The sequence below is a fragment of the Gigantopelta aegis genome, chromosome 10 (genome assembly GCF_016097555.1).
Source record: "Gigantopelta aegis isolate Gae_Host chromosome 10, Gae_host_genome, whole genome shotgun sequence".
Classification (NCBI taxonomy): Eukaryota; Metazoa; Mollusca; class Gastropoda; order Neomphalida; family Peltospiridae; genus Gigantopelta; species Gigantopelta aegis.
Window position 1 is genome coordinate 16,347,359 of NC_054708.1, and position 19,594 is coordinate 16,366,952.

Consider the following 19,594-nt stretch of genomic DNA (forward strand, 5'->3'; position numbering starts at 1 on the left):
CTTAAATAAGTATGTACAATGTAGCCGAAATAAACAGCAATAATTGGGGGTTTTTGCATAAATTTTTGATGGATTACAGGATAAAGATAATAACCAGTTTTGTATGACATAGCATATCGGCTTTATCCTGTTTAGATGAATTGAGGAATTCCACTTTATCCTATGTCATTAGCTAGTTATTCTCTACATATATAGGCCTAAATATATATATAATATATATATATACAGTGGAACCTCGTTAGTCCGGACAGTATGGTTATTAAAAAAAACGTCCGGGTTAACGAATTTCCGGATTATTGAAATGTACGTGATGAGTAACCTCCCTTGATTCACAAACAAAATAAAAACAACACATTTGATATAATACTAGCGCCAACATGATACATCCCTCCGCCCCTAGCACAGAAATACAACTCTCTTAAAACCGGTGTGAAACTGAATGAGCATTGTTCCACTTGTGAAAGAATCGCGAGCCAGTGTTTTGATAGCAATAACATATAAAGATGTTTCCTTCGTCTTTATTTTGGGTGACTGGCAATACTCTTGAGTTGGACACCAAAACAAATATGAACAGTATTCAGTAATAAATCATACAGGTAAGTTAGGAGGGTAGTTACAAAACGAGGTCATGGGGTACCTAAGGGTATGATCAAGAGTTACCCACTTTTAAAAATAAAATACTCTTCTTTTTTTTTATAAAATAAAACAGCCAGTCTGGTCATAGAATAAAGAAATCATATTTTTAAAAACATCAAACACTTGTGAACACTTGTGCTCTATCTGACTAACACTAAATAGACACAGGTGAATGGTTAAATAAACTGCGGTGTGAAACCCCGTGCAGCCATTTTATCTCTGTCGATTCCTTGAGCGTTAATTGGCAGATTACTTTTATGTTCAATCAGCGGCGACCAGTCAAACGAAGCAATTTGCCTTTACTTTTTACATTTGGTTCAGAATTATGACCGTCCGGTTCCGGAAGCTGAATATCCGGATTAACGAATAACTTTACTGGGTGGTCGTTTTGTTTTGTGATAAAACCGTCCGTAAGGTGAGGTTTCCGGAGTAATGGAGTCCAGACGAGGTTCCACTGTATATATATATATATACATGTCTACTGAAAATACAATCACTACATGATCTATAACATTCTGTAAAAACAGCTTATTCAACACCAGAAACTGTTTCAAAGTACCATCACATACATGCAAACAGAAGTTGCTTTTAATATTTTCCACAAGATAAATGGTGTTCAATATAGAATAAGTGCATAAAACAAACACACAAAAGAAAAGCATAATATTATGTGCTCACCTCACTGTGATCCAGCACAATATTTGTAGTAGATGTGATCTTTACCCTAGCTAAGTAAGTAACAGTATACAAGAATCAAAACCACTACCTTCACATCAACCAGTACCAATACGTGACATCAAAACTGCAATTAATTATCATAGTTATACTTACAGATGTACACTTTGGAATGAAAGTCTATAATGTTCTAACTAGATAATTTAAAAAAGGAGGTTTTGCCATTTTATCACTTGTACAATAATTAAGGAAATGCCATTATACATGTAGACAATTAGCTGTTTATCTTACATGATCATTCACAGTAATTATTCACTTTTGGAAGATAATTTCATGGACAGTGAAACTCTGCTATTACGGCCATCCATGGGACTTAAAAAATTTGGTCTTAATAACAGGGTTAGCCTGAGCCCATTATTTTCTTAGATATTACACAGTAGAGATTAACAACTGTCTTGTCAAAGTATGCACTCCCAGGGTTTGGAGGTGTCCACTGCCGCAAACATACCAAACATACGGGTAATAAAATCCTGTGAATTATGGGTCACCGAACTGTTTGCAGCTTCATTGTGTCTATTTGAAAAATAAACTACTAAAATAGCAAGGCATTTTCTTTCTTAAAGTCGTCTTACTCTGTACAACTGTTATTATGCAGCTGTCACTTTTCAACATTATCATGTGCAAGTTGTACAATCAAAAGACGTACATGTACATTCAAGAAATTAACCCTGTCAATCATGCCAATTTATTGGCTGCTAATATTAAAGTAATACTTTGAAGTGAATAAACACAATACTAATTTATAACTTGTTTGAGCAGCACATGAGGCAAGTATTTTCACCACATTAATTATTGTTTTTCCTTTTTACGACATATCAGGTTTACAATGCAGTGGTCATGTTTGTGGTCCAAATGCACAAAAACAACCAATACATGTACGTCTGACCGCACTGGCCGTAATCCGAAATAGTTGGGTGGTCTTAGTAACGGAATATTTATACTAAAAAATAATAAGGAAATATTCTGATCTTTAAAATATTGGCCTTTATAGTGTGTGTGTGTGTGTGTGTGTGAGTGGGGGGGGTGTTAGATAGTGGGGGGGGGGGGGTGTTAGAACCAAGGTGGTCGTTCATTGGCATTTCAGTGTACACGTACTTTCAGTTTTCAAACACTGAATGTTATAAGATAATCTGGGTATGCTTGTGTGTCATTGAAAATGATGAACATTCCCGGAGTATTAGCATTATCAACAACAGAATCGTACAACTGGGTTATGCTCTTTGCAGGTGGAACTCTCATACCATGTTGACCCGTTATGAAATCACCAGTGAGAACGGAGGCATAGTACATGTGCTTATGGCCTTGTGCATCTGGTCTTGAATAGGTATTGGATAAAGAATACCTTGCATCAACTGCAAAGTATACACCATCACCATATGCAGTGGCTGAAAAAAAAAAAAAAAAACCCACAAAAATAATATCAGTTTACCAATTTATTACAATTTCAACCATCCATATTGTAACATCATTACTAAATTATTAAATGCATAACACAAACACATCAATAGTTTTAAACAAGAGACTTACTGGTCTAGAGATCTCCACTATTTAATTTTTAATTGTCACTATAGTACCCCAGATAATCAAAGTATCATGTTTCAAAACTATTCAATCAAAATATGTGTAGACTTTCAAATTTTCAAAGTAAATAAAAAAAAACCCCACCCCAACCTTTATACATGTATAACAATTCAAAATTCTAAACTTCTATAGAATAGTATGTGTCTATTAGTTCAAAAGGTGATAATTGCATGGAGTAGCAATTCCATTCACCAGAACAAAGAAAAAAGGTTGAAACAATTTTTTATGTTCAAGATGGCGTTTACCATACTTAATGGATATACTACATTGAAAAGTCAACCATAAATAAATTTATTAATTATTTCCTTACATTTTATGCCTTTTTAAAGCAGTGCTTCAACTTTCATGTTTATTTCACAAAGGCTTCTTGCCAACACTCAAATTAATGTAACTTCAGACTTCAGGCATTACGGCCTGGTAATCTCGGCCCACATCTAATTATAACTTAAAGTATACAAATATCACTGCTTTTGTCGGTTACAACTATTTTGTTTACACTTGGGTAGCTAATTCAGATATTATTTCCAAACACGTGCTATCCGCGATAGGTATTCATTATTCGGTATCCAAAAAGCCAAATATATTTGAGATTTTGTTTAGGTCTTTAGTTTTATTATTATTATTACTATTACTATTATTATTATTCTAACCTTATGAGTAGATTAATTAAAAGATACAATGGGGGACAAAGTTAAAATAAAGTGAAATACAATATTTATAAAATGCCACCGTATTTTATCAATATTTGCTATATGTAGGTTGGTATTTTCATTGTTACACATGCCTGGTTCATTACTTTGTAAGGGCAGGGATATGCAGTTGGGATCCACCTAATAGCCTACTTTAAATGCCTCTTGTTAGTTTATCATCTTTGAAAAATATCTGACAATTTACCACAAAAGTACTCATGTCAATATAAAGCTATTCTGTTTACTTAAGATGTTATTCTGTTTATATTTTCACTGAAATAACAACTATACAGTGTTTCATGTACAAAGATTGTTGTTATTTGGGAATCATTCGAGTTAGCCCATAAATATAGTAACAATATTATGAGTCTGAAGATTCTTATTTTTAAGGTGATCTATACTGCTGATGTTTTACAACTGTATTAAAATACATGAGACAAATCCACGGCACGTACAACGTTTGATTTTTAAAAAAACATTGATGATTAGATCGAAGCTTACTAGTAAGTGATTAAATTAGACTACATCAAATGTACTCAATTAAGCATGGCCTCAATCAACGTCTGATTACAGATTAAACTAAAAAAAAACAATGTACATGTATCTATTGAATTAAGCATGACCTTACATTATAGGTAATATAGATATACTAGTATACGATAACTGTATACATAGGTACATAGACCAATACTAGTAAACATGGCACAAGCAGCCCTTAACGTGCCATATTCATGCTTATCATTTTTTAAACTTATACCCCTAGTAGTTGTAAATGACAAAAGCAGTGATATTTCTATTTATTCAGTAACAATTAGATATGGACCAATATTACCAGGCTGAGATTAACGAAGACTGAAGTTACCACTGACCAGACACGAGATTAACGAAGACTGAAGTTACCAGTGACCAGACACGCAACCCCAAAGGACTCCATACTGATTGCAACAACACTTCCAATGAGACAGGACGATGATTGTAACACCTAGCAAACTCTGGGTCTTTTGTTTTATTTGAGTGTAATACCACGATAGCTTTCTCACCAAGAATGGTGTTATTGTTAACAACTGTTTAATATCTCATGACTGGCTCAGTGGCTTTGAATGAATGTCTAGTGGCAGTGGATTGATACTACTGTAGGTCCGACATGTAAAAGACCTGAAATATTGACTGCAATTTGCATTATTTTGTATCATGTAATAATAGAAATGAACAGGTGCTTTGGACTGACAAGAATGACAAGGGAGACTGTAGACCCAGTGATTTTCCGTGATCGCGGAAAACGGACGGAATTCCCATTGTGAAACGGAATTACGATTTTCAGATTTTAATACCATTTTACTATTGCCACACACTAAAACTGACGATTGGCCCGTTGAGAACCAAATACTTCGCGAATGTTAGCGAAATGTTTGCTGGCTGAACTTGGGACTGGTTTACTGCTTAGACTGTTGTGCCTGCGCAGACGGGACAGGTTTTTTTTTCATGAGTAACGCTCGTCTTGGAAGACTGATTTTTACGCTACACATTAAACCGAATGACTACTTTGGGAACCAGTCAAAATATGTTTGCAAACGTTTAGCAAAAAATGGCTGGCTGAACGCTCTATGTTACTTTATGTCCACTGTGTCATGAGCATACTTCACATTGCAGACGTTAGACTGTCAAAGCGGTAATAAAAATAAATAAAATGTTTACGTTTGTTAACACTAAGCCCCGTTAAATAAAACAGTGCACTCAACTGTTGGACAATTATGCTTTATCTAGTTGTTATAACTGTAAACTTTGTTCCGATTTTTTGCTACTAATATCAAGGCCTACTTCGATTTAACAACAAATAGAGATGCATGTCAATTTTCAGACCCTTGTTTTGGTTTCGTACAAAGTAAATAAAACCGACCCAATTGTAATTTTTTTTATGTGATATATTTGACAAAAGGTACTTTTTATTTTTTTCATCTTTTAAAACTTAAAAAATTAATATTTTGTCAAGAATTATGAAAAATTAAAAAGTAAACAGCGTCGTCTGCCTGTTATGTTAATTAGTCACAACTTGTGTTATTTAATTGTTAATTAGACCTACATATTGTATTCTGTAACGGAAATGAAACGGAATTTACAAAAACATGAAACGGAAAATACATGTAGCTTTTTTTTAAACGGAAAACCACTGGGTCTAAGACTGGCAAATAAGTTTTTAAAAACAATTTTGATTTCAAAGATAAAAAATCAGTTCCAAGCCAGAAACATTTGGGACACACCTGGAAAACCTGGAAACATTATCCAGACAATTAAAAATCCAGATTTTCAGATAAATCCAGAAAACTTATTAAAAATAAAATAACTTCAACATCAGAAGTGGTGCTATATTTTACCAACCGTTTTTTCCACAGTAACTTCTGTTAAATCCATGTGTGTTAAGAGAAACTATAGCATCAGCACTGGTTCCATGCCACAGTTTCCTCTCAGGTGGCTGACTACGTTGTTTTGATATTTGTTTTTTCTTAGCCACATACTGCTGATACAAGGTCTTATTCTGTATCCGTTCAATCTAGAATAAAAACATACAGCACATTTAAGTATGTTTTTTTCCATGTATAGATATGACCTCAGTATCATGACATTCAGTTACAGAGTGTATACTACCAAATCAAATCCCATAGACGACAATAGTAACATATGTGGCTAAAACTCCTACCTGCAACGTATCAATTGACATAAACGCCACGGATATAAATACTACCACCCCTCACCCTTAAAGTGAATCACCAAAAAAGTGGGTGTCAAGCTGCTCATTTCTGAGATAACGGGTAGCGTCTATGACTACCCTAGTTCCGCACAAAATGTGAGTACTTTTTTTTACAGGTACCCCATACATGTTCCAAGCACAAGGCTACTTGACACAGTGGTACTAGATGAAATAAAATTGCATACATTTTTAGCCCAGATGAAACTAATTTTGTTTTTACAACCAACACACTCACATTTATAACCAATCACAGGACTTGTGGTGTTCACTTCTCTATCAAAAGTTTGGTGCACCTCGAACTTTGACCCAGCCGGAAGTTATTTGGTTTACTACTACCTATACTGATAATATACATTTTTCAAAAAGTGTCTTGCTATGTGTTTTTATGACAACCAGGATCTGGTGTATTCTGACATAAAGTGACAGCCTCACTGAAACTGTTGTTTCTACAGTGCAACCTAATATAATGTACACCTCATAAGGCATATATATTGTATACAGTTTTGTACAAATGCAATATGTCATATTAAACAACAAAATGTTTTAAAATAAAACTCCAGAAGATATTTACTGTCAGTTTGGTGTGTGTACTCAGGTATATATGTAGAGACAACAAAGATAGTCAGAGTACCTCTACTCCTTTAAAGTATCCCATTAAAACACATGCACTTGACTGACCCCTAGATTAGGAGACCTGAACAGGTACATCAAAGAAATATCAGTATTAAAAAAAATACACTGTCTGAGGAAGGAAACACCAACATAACTGTACCTGTATGAAGTAATAACTTAATGTTCTGGACATTTGTGTTGGGAGGAAATCCTGTATGCAGGGTGTGGCCGTCTTCAAGTTACCAGGTGTGGGAATTTCAAATCCATCGGCCATGCTGATTTTCATAATGAACCATCAAAACCACTGGGAGCCACCCATATTCCTGACTATATTTTATTTGTAGCCTACTGTAGTTGGAGCTTTTAATATTTGTGATATCTGGAATTATCATCCAGCTTTCACACATTTATTTTTGATTAATTACTTAAAAAAACTACTTTTAAATGACATAATTACCCGAACATCTATTTTATTGCATTATTTTCTAATCCAGATCAATACAATATGTATATTGGATGTATTTCTACAATCAGTAATCCAGCATTTTATTTAGCAAGTAACATTGGGTAATACAGCTTTAACAATAAAATAAATTACCAAATTACTCCAAGGCAGATAATCAAATCTGAAAAAAACTGGTTCTGAATCCAGTATAAACCTAAAATGGTCTTCATGAGAGCAAACTAAGTGATTATTAAAAAAAATATTTCATCTGGAGATCTAAAGGTATTGTTAACAAGATTATTGTTAGTATAACTAAGAACAGAAGGCACAATAGTGACAACAAATTTAATTATGTCTTTGGTGAAGTTTTTCATTAAATTTATTTTAAATTTTGCATAAAACTACAAACTTGTCTAAAATATAACAGCACATTATAAATATGTCAAAATGACAATAAAAATCAAGTTCTTTACAAATTTGAGTTTTCAGAATTGCATACATGAAAAATTAACTATGTTAATGGAAACTGAAGACATTAACCCACTATTAACACATGTTATTTTTAATATAAAAATAAATTGCTATTAAAATCTTAATTCAGGTTGCCTATATATAACACCATATTTAAGAGCAGTTGTATATGGCAAGTCAAATACCATATAAAAAGAAATTATTGAATATTTACAGTATGAATTATAGGCCAAAACCAACTTTTCATCAGTGCTAACTTTGATTCAAACTCCATTCAAACTCCATTCAGAGCCATGTACAGTGATTAGTGTCAAGGTCAAGGTCATTGTGAACTTGCATGGTCCAGTGACAGCTAATTAATCAACCAGTATAGTTTAATTACCGGTAAATAAAATCACAAAATCATAATATTTTTTATTATGCACTGAATATGTGCTATAGGGTGTATACTACCAAATCAAATCCCATAGACGACAATAGTAACATATGTGGCTAAAACTCCTACCTGCAACGTATCAATCGACATAAACGCCACGGATATAAATACTACCACCCCTCACCCTTAAAGTGAATCACAAAAAAGTGGGTGTCAAGCTGCTCATTTCTGAGATAACGGGTAGCGTCTATGACTACCCTAGTTCCGCACAAAATTTGAGTACTTTTTTTTACAGGTACCCCATACATGTTCCAAGCACAAGGTTACTTGACACAGTGGTACTAGATGAAATAAAATTGCATACATTTTTAGCCCAGATGAAACTAATTTTTTTTACAATCAACACACTCACATTTATAACCAATCACAGGACTTGTGGTGTTCACTTCTCTATCAAAAGTTCGGTGCACCTCGAACTTTGACCCAGCCGGAAGTTATTTGGTTTAGTACTACCTACAAACATTTTTGTTTAATGACATCACTAGGGCATATTGATTTATAAATCATCAGCTATTGGATGTCATACATTTAGTAATTGTGATATATGGCCTTAAAGAAAACCTACATTTTTCCATTAGCACCGAGGAATCATTTACATGTATGTATGCACTTTCCCACAGACAGCACAGCATATAACACAGCCTTTGATATACCAGTTGTGGAGCACTGGTTTGGACAGGAAATCCCCCAGTCTGATAGTGAAACTGCTGATGGGATTAGAGTTTATGACCTAAACAGCTCAGGCAAGCACTTTATTGACTGAGTTAGATCTCAACCCAAATTTCTATTAATATGAGCAAATGTATACCACAATGTATTAGCTGACAGAGTATCTCTGTATAAGCCAACTTCTTAGTCTGAACTAAATATTTACTCAAAAAGACAATGTGCAAGTTGACTCGACTAAACCAAATAAAATCTGGCATGGTTAAAGTTTGACATGTACCCTACTTTTAATAATGTAGTTAATTACTAAAAGTCCTGCCATTGGTGATAAATGTGATGGTGTTTATTGTGAAAACAATTTGTTTTATCTGGGCAATATATGTTTGCAATTTTATTTCATCCATTACCACTGTGTGAAGTAGCGTTGTGCCTCAAATATGCATGAAGTTCCTGTAAAACAAAGTACAATTTTATGTAAAACACAGGAGTGTTGTAAAATCATCCTGTTATATAAAAAATGAGCCACAAAAAGATGCCACTTTCTTCAGTGAATACAGCAACAATCTGACATTACTAAGACTTGGGCAGTACCAAAGTGTTTCAATAAACCATGGTTTAATGATACTTGCAGAGATACAATCAAGAACAAAATAGGACTCTCGAGAGGCTCAAACATGAACCTACTGGGAATCACCTGAATCAATATCGTAATGCTAGAGCTAAGGCTTGCAGTGAAATCAGACAAAGTAAAAAATCTTGGACTTTTTTTTCTCCATGTTGAATTCTCAGACATCTGTGAAATCTGCCTGGAATAGGATCCGTAAGATCAAAGAAAACGAATCCAGCAATACAGTTAATCATTAGACTGTCAAAGATATGGACATCACATCTCATCGTGACATTTTTGCTAATCGATTAGCAGACAACTACAGACGATTTTATATCTGTGAGAAATAAATCTGAAAAGCAATCTATTAATTTGTCATCCTAAAATGCTGAAATATACAACGTACAGGCCCTTCTCTATGAAGGAATTGCAGGATGCTCTTCTTAAAGGCCATGATATTTTTAGTAGAACCACATGAAATTCATTAACAATTATCAAAACATTTACCTGAATCATCTTGAATGGTTCTTTTGAATATTTTAACATAATCTGGATTTCTGGAGACTGTCCTTCCAATCAGACGAAATCAATTATCATTCCTGTTCCCAAGCCTCATGGTAAGGATCCAATGAATCCTACTAGTTATCTTATTACCCTATAGCTTTGACAAGTTGCATAATATTATGTAAAAAACATGGAATTAATCACCAATCATAGACTTGTCTGGTATCTTGAACGCACAAATTGTTTACTAATGTGGATTGTGGATTCAGATCTAGACATAGCACAATTGATCATCTATTATCAACACTTAGTGTCAGTATATTTTTACTTGGAGAAGGCTTACGATACCATATGGAAGTATATGTATGGAATTTTAAAGGACCTCCATGGCATGGGCCTAAGACATTGTCTTCCTAATTGTATTTCTAAATGTTTCAAACATAGATCTTTTAATGTCTGAGTGGGGTCGACTTTGTCTGATACTCTCCCACAAGAGATGGGTGTACCTCAAGGTAGAATCCTGTCTGTAAATGTATTTTTTGTGAAAATTAACAACAGCACCCAGTGTTTAAAACCTAGTGTTGACTGCTTGTTATCATGTCAATGATTTTCATATTTGCTGCAGATTCCCTTGTATGAGTATCAACGAACATCAGTCGCAGCTTTGCTTGAATAAACTTCAACAATGGGCAACTGACAATGGCTTTAGGTTCTCAAAGTCAAAGACATATCTGCCAGAAAGGAGGTCTTCACTTAGATCCACAGCTGTTTCTGGACAAAAATCTGATTCCAGTGGTGGAGGAGACCAAATTTCTGGGGGTTATATTTGACAGAAAGTTATCTTTTGTGCACCATCTAAAATATGTTAAAAAGAAGGGCTTAAAAACTCTCAGTATTTTAAAAGTTAGTAACAATACAGTATGGGGAGCAGACTGAAAGGATGTAGTTCATCTGTATACATGGATGGATGCATTGTGTACGGGTCAACACACAAGTCTTACTTGCAGATGCTGGATTTTATACACAAGAAGGGACTTAGGCTTTGTCTACCCATGTAGAAAGCATGTACTTTCATGCACATGAACCTTGTATGGGTGCTAGATGTGCATAGATTTCTCTGCATAATACCACCAAGATTAAATCATTACCAAATCATCCTAAACATAATGCAGTGTTTGATAACAAATATATGAAGCTGTCTGAGGCACAGCCGAATGCTACCATTACATTTGGTATTTGCATAAAGCGGTTTTTGTCCAATTCCAACATTGATTTAACATACTTTGGAAAAAATTTTGTTTTACCATTTTAATGTATCAAAGCACTTAGTGTTGCGCAGCTGAAAAACGCTTGTACAGATGTTATATATGAACAATAATTTCTGAAAATTCAAGAGGTACCATGATTATATTTCTTTTTATACAGACAGATCACAGGATGGGAATTCTGTGATTTCTGCTAGTTTTTCCATAAGACACAATAATTTCTACGAGATTGTCTGATTTAGCACCAATCTTTAGTGCTGAAGTTAAAGCCTTGTGAGAAACAAAGGATTCTATTGCATTCAAGTTTATTGTTTTCATAGATTCACTTTCTTATTTCCAAGCTTTACATAATATGAAGCTGGAACATCCCTTACTGGTAATTGTGATTGTGATACGAAAGTGTGTCAATAAAGACATTAATTATTTTGTTGGGTGCCAACCCATGTTTGGCATCAGAGTAATGAAAAGGCAGATTTAGCTGCAAAGTCTGCTTTAGATTTAGCTGCAAAGTCTGCTTTGGATTTGCCTCAGCCTAGGGTTGGTATGCCTAGTAGTGATTTTTAAACATAGTATAAACCAATATATACTAAAACGCAAAAGAAACGCAGGTTCTCATTAAATTGGATATAAAATATTAAAAAAACAAAACGAAATGAAGATTTCAACATTTATTTTGGAGCTACACCAATTCGGCACACATTGGTGTTGGAAATTTTTGATTGAATTCCTTTTTGCCTATTGTTTCATGTCATAAAGTAGGGTGGGGGTCCATGTTAAAAATGTGAAAGAGACGACCTGTAGCATTGTCAAAGTCAGTATCGCGTGTGACCACCCTGGGCATTCAAACAGGCAGTGCAACGTCTCCTCATTGAGTTGACAAGCCGTTGAAAGAATGCCTGAGGGAGTGAGTTCCATTCATGGACCAATGCTGCCTCCAGCGCCTGCATATTCTGAGTTTGTCCGCGAGCCTGAAGGCGACGTCCGATTTCATCCCAGACGTGTTCGATAGGCGCCATGTCCGAGATAAGGCTGGCCACGGCAACGTTGGGATGTTGTGCTGAGCCAGCAACGCCTGTGTTGCCCTGGCAGTGTGCGGCCTGGCATTGTCTTGCTGCAGCAAGCGCACACGTGGGTGAGCGGCAAAGAAGGGAACGACGTGATTGTTGATGACGTCATTTTGGTACACGGCGGCATTAACGCGTTGTCTGAACACATGAAGTTGTGTTCTGTGGTTGAATGAGAACCCACCCCACACCATCACACTACCCCCGCCCCATCGGTCGGCCTGCAGAACGCAGCAGTCGGAGTAACGTTCATGTCGACGTCGCCATACTCGGATTCGGCCATCAGCGTTGGAAAGATTGTAACGGCTCTCATCAGTAAACAGAACTTGTTGCCACTGGCCACGTCGCCATCTTTGATGTTGTTGCGCCCACTGTTGACGTTGTTGGCGGTGCCGAGGGGTCAATATTGGTCCCACATAAGGACGGCGGTTACGGAGTCCTGCTGCCCTCAGACGGCGTCGGACTGTATCGGCGGACACTGGACCACGTGGACCACGCACCTGGTGAGCGGTGTTAGCTGCTGGCAGCATCTGATTCCTAAGGTGGGTCACCCGGATGTACCGGTCTAGGGCTGCGGTTGTCACCCTCGGGCGGCCGGTGCGTGGTCGATCGTTCACAGATCCAGTGATTTGGTGACGTTGAGAAAGGCGTGCGATTGTCGAAACATGACATCCCAATTGTCTGGCTACAGCAGTACGGGTCTGTCCGGCTTGCAACATCCCGATGGCCATCCCTCGCTGGAGTTGCGTCAGTCGCGGCATTTTTAAAATGTGATTCTGTTGTCTGTCACTACTCAAATTGAATTTATGCGATTAAATCCAGGTGTGTAGGCTTTATAAGCATTTCAATGAGTGTGTTTGCACTGGATTCATGATACGGATGATCCAGCACGTGCAAACAACGTGTTTTGAGAATTCGTGACGTCACACAGGTAATGAAATTGACACGCAGGTGGGACTGCGGTGTGGGTGTGTGCCATGTCCTTTAACACAGTTGAGGTTCAATTCCACCAAAGATACTGCTTTACAAAGTGCAATTCTTTCGCATTTTCAGGACCTGCGTTTCTTTTGCGTTTTAGTATATCTTATATAACATAATATATATATATATATATATATATATATATATATACTCTTCAAAAGAAGAAACGCAAAACCACATTGTCGTAACATTTGGAGAATTGATTTAATTATTGAATGGTGAGTCCGATAATTACCAAATGTTGCAGGATTGTTCACAATTCACTCTAGTCCATTGTGAGTAAGTGATAGGACACACCACCAAGGTCAAGGTCATCTGGAGTCAATACCGGGTGTGGCCTCCGCGTGTGTTGACAACTGCCTGGCACCGCCTGCCCATTGAAGCAACCAGAGTACGGATGACGTCCCGGGGGATGGTGGCCCACTCGGCCTGCAAGGCTGCTGCCAGCTCGGGCAGGGTCTGGGGCTGTGGTTGTCGCTGTCGGAGGCGTCGGTCCAACTCGTCCCATAGATGCTCAATTGGGTTCAAATCCGGTGATGTCGATGGCCAAGGAAGGACATTAATGTTGTTGTTCTGTAGGAAAGCTGTTGTGAGACGTGCTGTGTGAGGCCTGGCGTTGTCATGTTGGAACACTGCGTTGGCGTTGGCCATAACTGGAACGATGTGTGGCCGGAGGATCTGGTCAATGTAGCCCTGTGCATTCAGGTTGCCCTGCACGTGGACCAGGTCAGTTCTGCCAGTGTGTGAGATGGCTGCCCACACCATGACACTACCCCCGCCGAATCTGTCCACTTCCTGCACGCAGTTTGCCGCATAACGTTCACCACGATGCCTATACACGCGACATCTTCCATCATGACGTCGGAGCAGAAATCGGGACTCGTCACTGAACCACACCTGTCTCCATCGCAGTTGAGGCCATTGTCGATGAATCTGGCACCACTGCAGTCGGAGTCGACGGTGTTGTGGTGTTAAGATGACACCTCGAACTGGACGTCTGGCACGAATTCCTACCTCACGTAGGCGGTTCCGTACGGTCTGGTCGGATATCCTGCGCAAACCTGGTATTGCTGCGGCTGTGGAGGTGGCAGTAGTCAATCGTTCCCGAAGGTGGCGTACCCGGATGTAGCGGTCCTGCCCGGGGGTAGTGACCCGTGGTCGACCGGATCTAGGGAGGTCACGTGTTGATCCATGTTGCTGGTAACGGTCCCACAGTCTGGAGATGGTGCTTGGGGACACATGGAATGCCCTGGCAACGGCCGTTCTGGATTCACCTGCGTCTAGTCGGCCGATGGCATTGTTTCTCTGCGGTTCACTGAGACGTGGCATGTCCTGGATTGTCAACTGTCGGCCAGATACAGAGGCCAGGCAAGCGAACACCCTGCACTTTTATACTGTCGGTGTTCATGTTGCACGTGCAGACAACGCACGTGCAGTGGTGACATGGTTTGCACGTGGCTGCGTTTTTGCGAATATTCACATTTTGGAACTTTATTGTACAGTAGCTGCGTTTTATCGAATGTAACCGTGGGAATGTGTTTGGGACATGCAATGACCTTATATTCACAAAGCATGAACCGGTAGGAAACATAAAATCGGAGTTATAACCCATTTGTACCCTTTTGCGTTTCTTTTTTTGAAGAGTATATATATAACTTGGCAAGATGATTCGAATGGTATAGTTGCAAACAAGCTTTATTCAGTCAAGCCAGTCCTGGAAGAGTGGCATCAGTCACACATATTTAACTGATTTATTTATTCTGAAGAAGGATCTTGCACTTAAGTGTGAGCACTGTCAGTGTACTCTGACGTTACGTCACATTTTGGTGGAGTGCAATCATCTTTAGCAGTCGAGGAAAGATACATTTGGCAGAAGAAATGCGATGGAATCATTTCAATTCCATTCTGCACTTTTGTTTAAAATCTTAAAGAGATGCTGAATTGTATTTTAAATTTTAAATTTACTCACCTGAAATATTTATACGTTTTGCAAAGCTCTTTACACTGTTTTCATTTGACACTTTTATATATTGATGTTGATCCATGACTTCATTTATGCATTTACCTAAGTCTGACACTCAATAGCTGATGTATTTATGTTCATGCTGAGGTGTCGTTAAACTTGCATTCATTCATTTAAGGAATGACTGTGAATCAGCGAAGCCGTTCTCTCATAAGTTAGCAGATTATTTTTGTTGTTCATACACAGATGAACGTAAAAGAAATAACAGACAATATACTTAATATTAAATTCTAAACATACTTACTAATAATAACACTAAAAAATTAATATTTTATTTTGAATTATTTTTTGGATTACAAACAATGCTCAATAAGACAAATTACCAATATAAAATAACATCATCAGGTATGACGTTCTCTGGTTATGTATTTTTTTTACATTCATCAAGAATTGAACAAACTCCAGTTGTTATGGCTGGACCAAAGGGATGATGTCATATTGTAATGAATGTAACGGAAATTTTATTATTCTTCAGTGAATACTTTGTTGAGAGGGGATGTAGTATTCATACTTGTTGGACACATGCATACTTTGGTTGATACACTGCTTACAATGTTTTTAACCACATAAATTAACATTGTTGCTTAGAGGATTTTATTTTGTATAGTACAACCTAACAAATATAAGGATATATAAAAATAATGTTGGTCTGTCCTTCCATAAACAGATTCATGAACATTTATTTTGGTGAAAATATTGATCCCCAATATGAGATGACATTGTTCTGTTTCTATTGAAAAATTAGTCAGCTTGCTGTTATACTATTCTGGCATAGTATACTCTGTCAAAAAAGAAACACATAGGCGAAATATTCATGGATTTATCTCTTTAATACAAATTGGCATAATTTTGTTATTTATGATCATATCACAGTCAAATTTGACATGCGTATATGATCTTGATGGCCATGGCAGCACATTACTGTTCTCATTCTGTACGAAATCCGTCGTTACACGTGCCGTATGCGGCCTGGCATTGTCCTGCTGAAAGAGTTCTCTCTGTCAATCCAAAATGGGAAGCATGTGACGGCACAGAATTTCATCCCGATAGCGTACAGTTGTTAGGTTGCCTTGTACGAACACAAGTTCACTTCTGCCAGTGTATGAGATGGCTCCCCACATCATGACACTCCCTCCACCGAATCTGTCAGCTTGGGAGACACAGTTGTTGGCAAAACGTTCACTGCGGCGTCTGTAAACACGTTGTCGTCCATCACGTCGCTGTAGAAGGAAACGTGACTCGTCGCTGAACCATACTCGCCGCCAGTTTCCCAAGTTCCACCCCTGTACATTCGTACACCTGCGAACACGTAAATGTCGATGTTGACGTCGCAGGACGGGGCCAACATACGGCCTCCTAGCCCGTAAACCATCTTCTACTGCAATGTTTCGATTCGGCAGGCTTAGTCTTGGCATCTTGTAACTCGTGTACATTGAAATGGAAATGAGGCATCATTGCAGCTTTAAATACCCATCACTGCCCCCACCCCCCCCCCCCCCCCCCCCCCCCCCGAGTTTCACATGCATTCGCCAAAATCTGACCATTTCACGCCGATTTCCTGCAATTGTTGCACGTGCCACAACGTGCTTTAAATTTGTTTTAGGGTGCATTTGGGCATGCTGTCCCATTCCAGGAACATTAACAAACATGGTCATTCAGCAACATTTTAAAAAAAAAAAAACGATATTTTGTAAAATCAAACACTTTTCTTCTTTCCCTATCACCTATGCATTTCTTTTTTGACAGAGTATATATATATATATATATATATATATATATATATATATATATAGGTTAATGGTGGACAGTGACGATCGCTAATGTTGGAATTTCGACCACTGCATTGGATGGTTATGAAATGGTTATGGTTTATTTTCATGGATGAAGAATACACTGGTATTGCTGATAGCGAAACCAATGAATTAAAAGACATATTTGTTGTAAGAAGTTATCCCTGGCAGAACAGCCTTCTAAGATGCAAAAAAAAAAAAAAGCCAGCTGGACCAAGTTTGAAGAGCTAACAGACAAGTTTGTGAAGAAAGCAACATCAACTCTGAAATGTCATCCACCAGAACATAGAATAATGCATTACCAACTGCATTCTAGAGGCAGCAAGCAGAGTATACCATGAGGCAGAAGAGACAACTACAAGCCTTATTGGAGCGATAATCTCCAAATCCTCCATGAGTAACTCACAACAGCAGAAGAACAGTTGCAAGAATCACCAAGCAACGAAGCCACAGCTGCATACAATATAGCCAGAGAAGCTTTCGACGAAGAAAAGAACAAAGAAATAAGAAAATCGTGGCATGAGAAAACCAGTTCTCTAAACATGGAAAGGAACACCACAAAGCTCTGGAGACTAACAAAGACCCTAAATGACGACCATCAACATTTTCCAATGGCACCGCTTCTGAAGGAAAATGAAGAGATGTACACAGGGAAGAAGGCTGCGTCTTTGTTGGCAGAATACTTCAGAGATGACAGTGTCCTAGATGTTCCCCTGAACAAACAAACTGAAGTCAGAAGAAAAATAAAAGAGGAGCTCAGAAAGCAAACACCATCAGCTGCAATGACTTCCGTTTTTACTATCCAAAAGCTGAACTGCGCCATCAGACAACTAAAAAACAAAAAGGCACTGTGAAAAGATGGGATCACTAACAAAATGATGAAACATCTTGGCAAGAACACCAAGCAGAAGTTATTAGACATATTCAACCAGTCTTGGAACTCTGGTGAATTCCCAAGTTGTTGGAAGGAAGCCATCTTAACACCCATCATGAAGACGAAAAAGGACAGGCACAAAAAGACCAGCTATCACCCCATCAGCATCCTCAGCTGTCTTAGCAAGACCATGGAGCGCATGGTCAACAGGCGCTTCCAACACCACCTGGAGAAGAACGGCCTCATAAGCTCCATACAGTCAGGCTTCCGCAAAACCAGATAGCGCTCTTAACTCAGGACATTGAAGATGGCTTCCAACAAAAGATAAAAACCATCGTAGTCTTTGTCGACCTGACCAAGGCCTTCAACAAAGTGTGGAAAGAAGGCCTCCTCCTGAAGTTCCTCAAAAGAAAGTCTGTGGCAGTATGCACCACTGGATCCACAGCTACCTGTTTCAAAGGTCAGCCAGCATAAAACTGAATGGTCAGATGAGCAAGCTAGTGAAGATCCAAGAATGGTGTACCACAAGGGGGAGTAATCTCGACAACACTCTTCGTGGACTTCATAGATGACATCGCTGACCACCTATCTACCCACATCTCCAGAGCACTTCATGCTGACGGCCTAGCAGTGTGGACCAAAGCAGAACAGACCAACACAGCAGCACACAGGATGCAGGTGACAATGAACTTGATCTCAGACTGGGCCAAAGAGTGGATGGTCACGATCAATGGAACAAAAACAAAAACTGAGGCCACAGGTTTTTCCCTCTCCCCCAAGAAAGAAAAGTTCAGCCTGCAGATTGATGACCAGGACATTCTGCAGCATGACAACCCAACCTACCTTGGGGTGACACTGGACAGGAGGCTCACATGGTCCCCTCACATCAACGTGATTCACAGCAAAGTTATCAAGAAGATGGCCGTGATGAAGAAACTAGCAGGCACCAAGTGGAGTGCCAACATGAAGATCCTGACTCAAGTATACACAGGATCTGTCCGACCCCACATGGAATACACCTCCACCTCCTGGTCTACAGCAGCTAAAAGCAATACAGACCATCTGGACAAGGTGCAGAATGCCAGTCTCCGAGTCATCACAGGGGGCATGAAGATCACCCCTATAGCTGCAGTGGAGAAGATTGTTGGCCTACTCTCACTTCAAGAGAGAAGAGACGAGAAGCTCCTGAGACAAAGTGAGAGAATGAAGAGGCTTGCATCTCACCCACTGCACTCCAATCTCTGACCAAGAACCACATCAAACAGCAGAGTCCAAATCACCTGATTAAGGCTCTTCAGAAAAAACACAGTGAACATCTCCCGCTCAAAAACCAACAACAGAAAGTGCTCCAAGACTATGATGAATGGTCAGTGGATATCCCATCTGTCATCTTTAACGTTCCTGGAGTCGGAGCAAAAGAAGACCACACAGCAATAGAACTGAAAACCCTGACCCTTGAAATGCTGGAC

The 19,594-nt window shown here is 38.4% G+C and overlaps 1 protein-coding gene across 1 annotated transcript in view; it reads right to left on the bottom strand.

Annotated features, from left to right (window-relative positions):
* Positions 1–502: 502 nt before the first annotated feature.
* The window catches only part of LOC121383433 (protein mono-ADP-ribosyltransferase PARP14-like), a 31,793-nt gene continuing 12,701 nt past the window's right edge, over positions 503–19,594 (bottom strand). Inside the window, exons 5-6 of the mRNA XM_041513451.1 lie at positions 6,018–6,189; positions 503–2,756 (exon numbers count right to left, since the gene is read on the bottom strand). Of these exons, the coding sequence (XP_041369385.1) occupies positions 2,476–2,756; positions 6,018–6,189 (453 nt within the window). The 3' untranslated portion in view covers positions 503–2,475. The remainder of the gene's footprint in view (positions 2,757–6,017; positions 6,190–19,594) is intronic.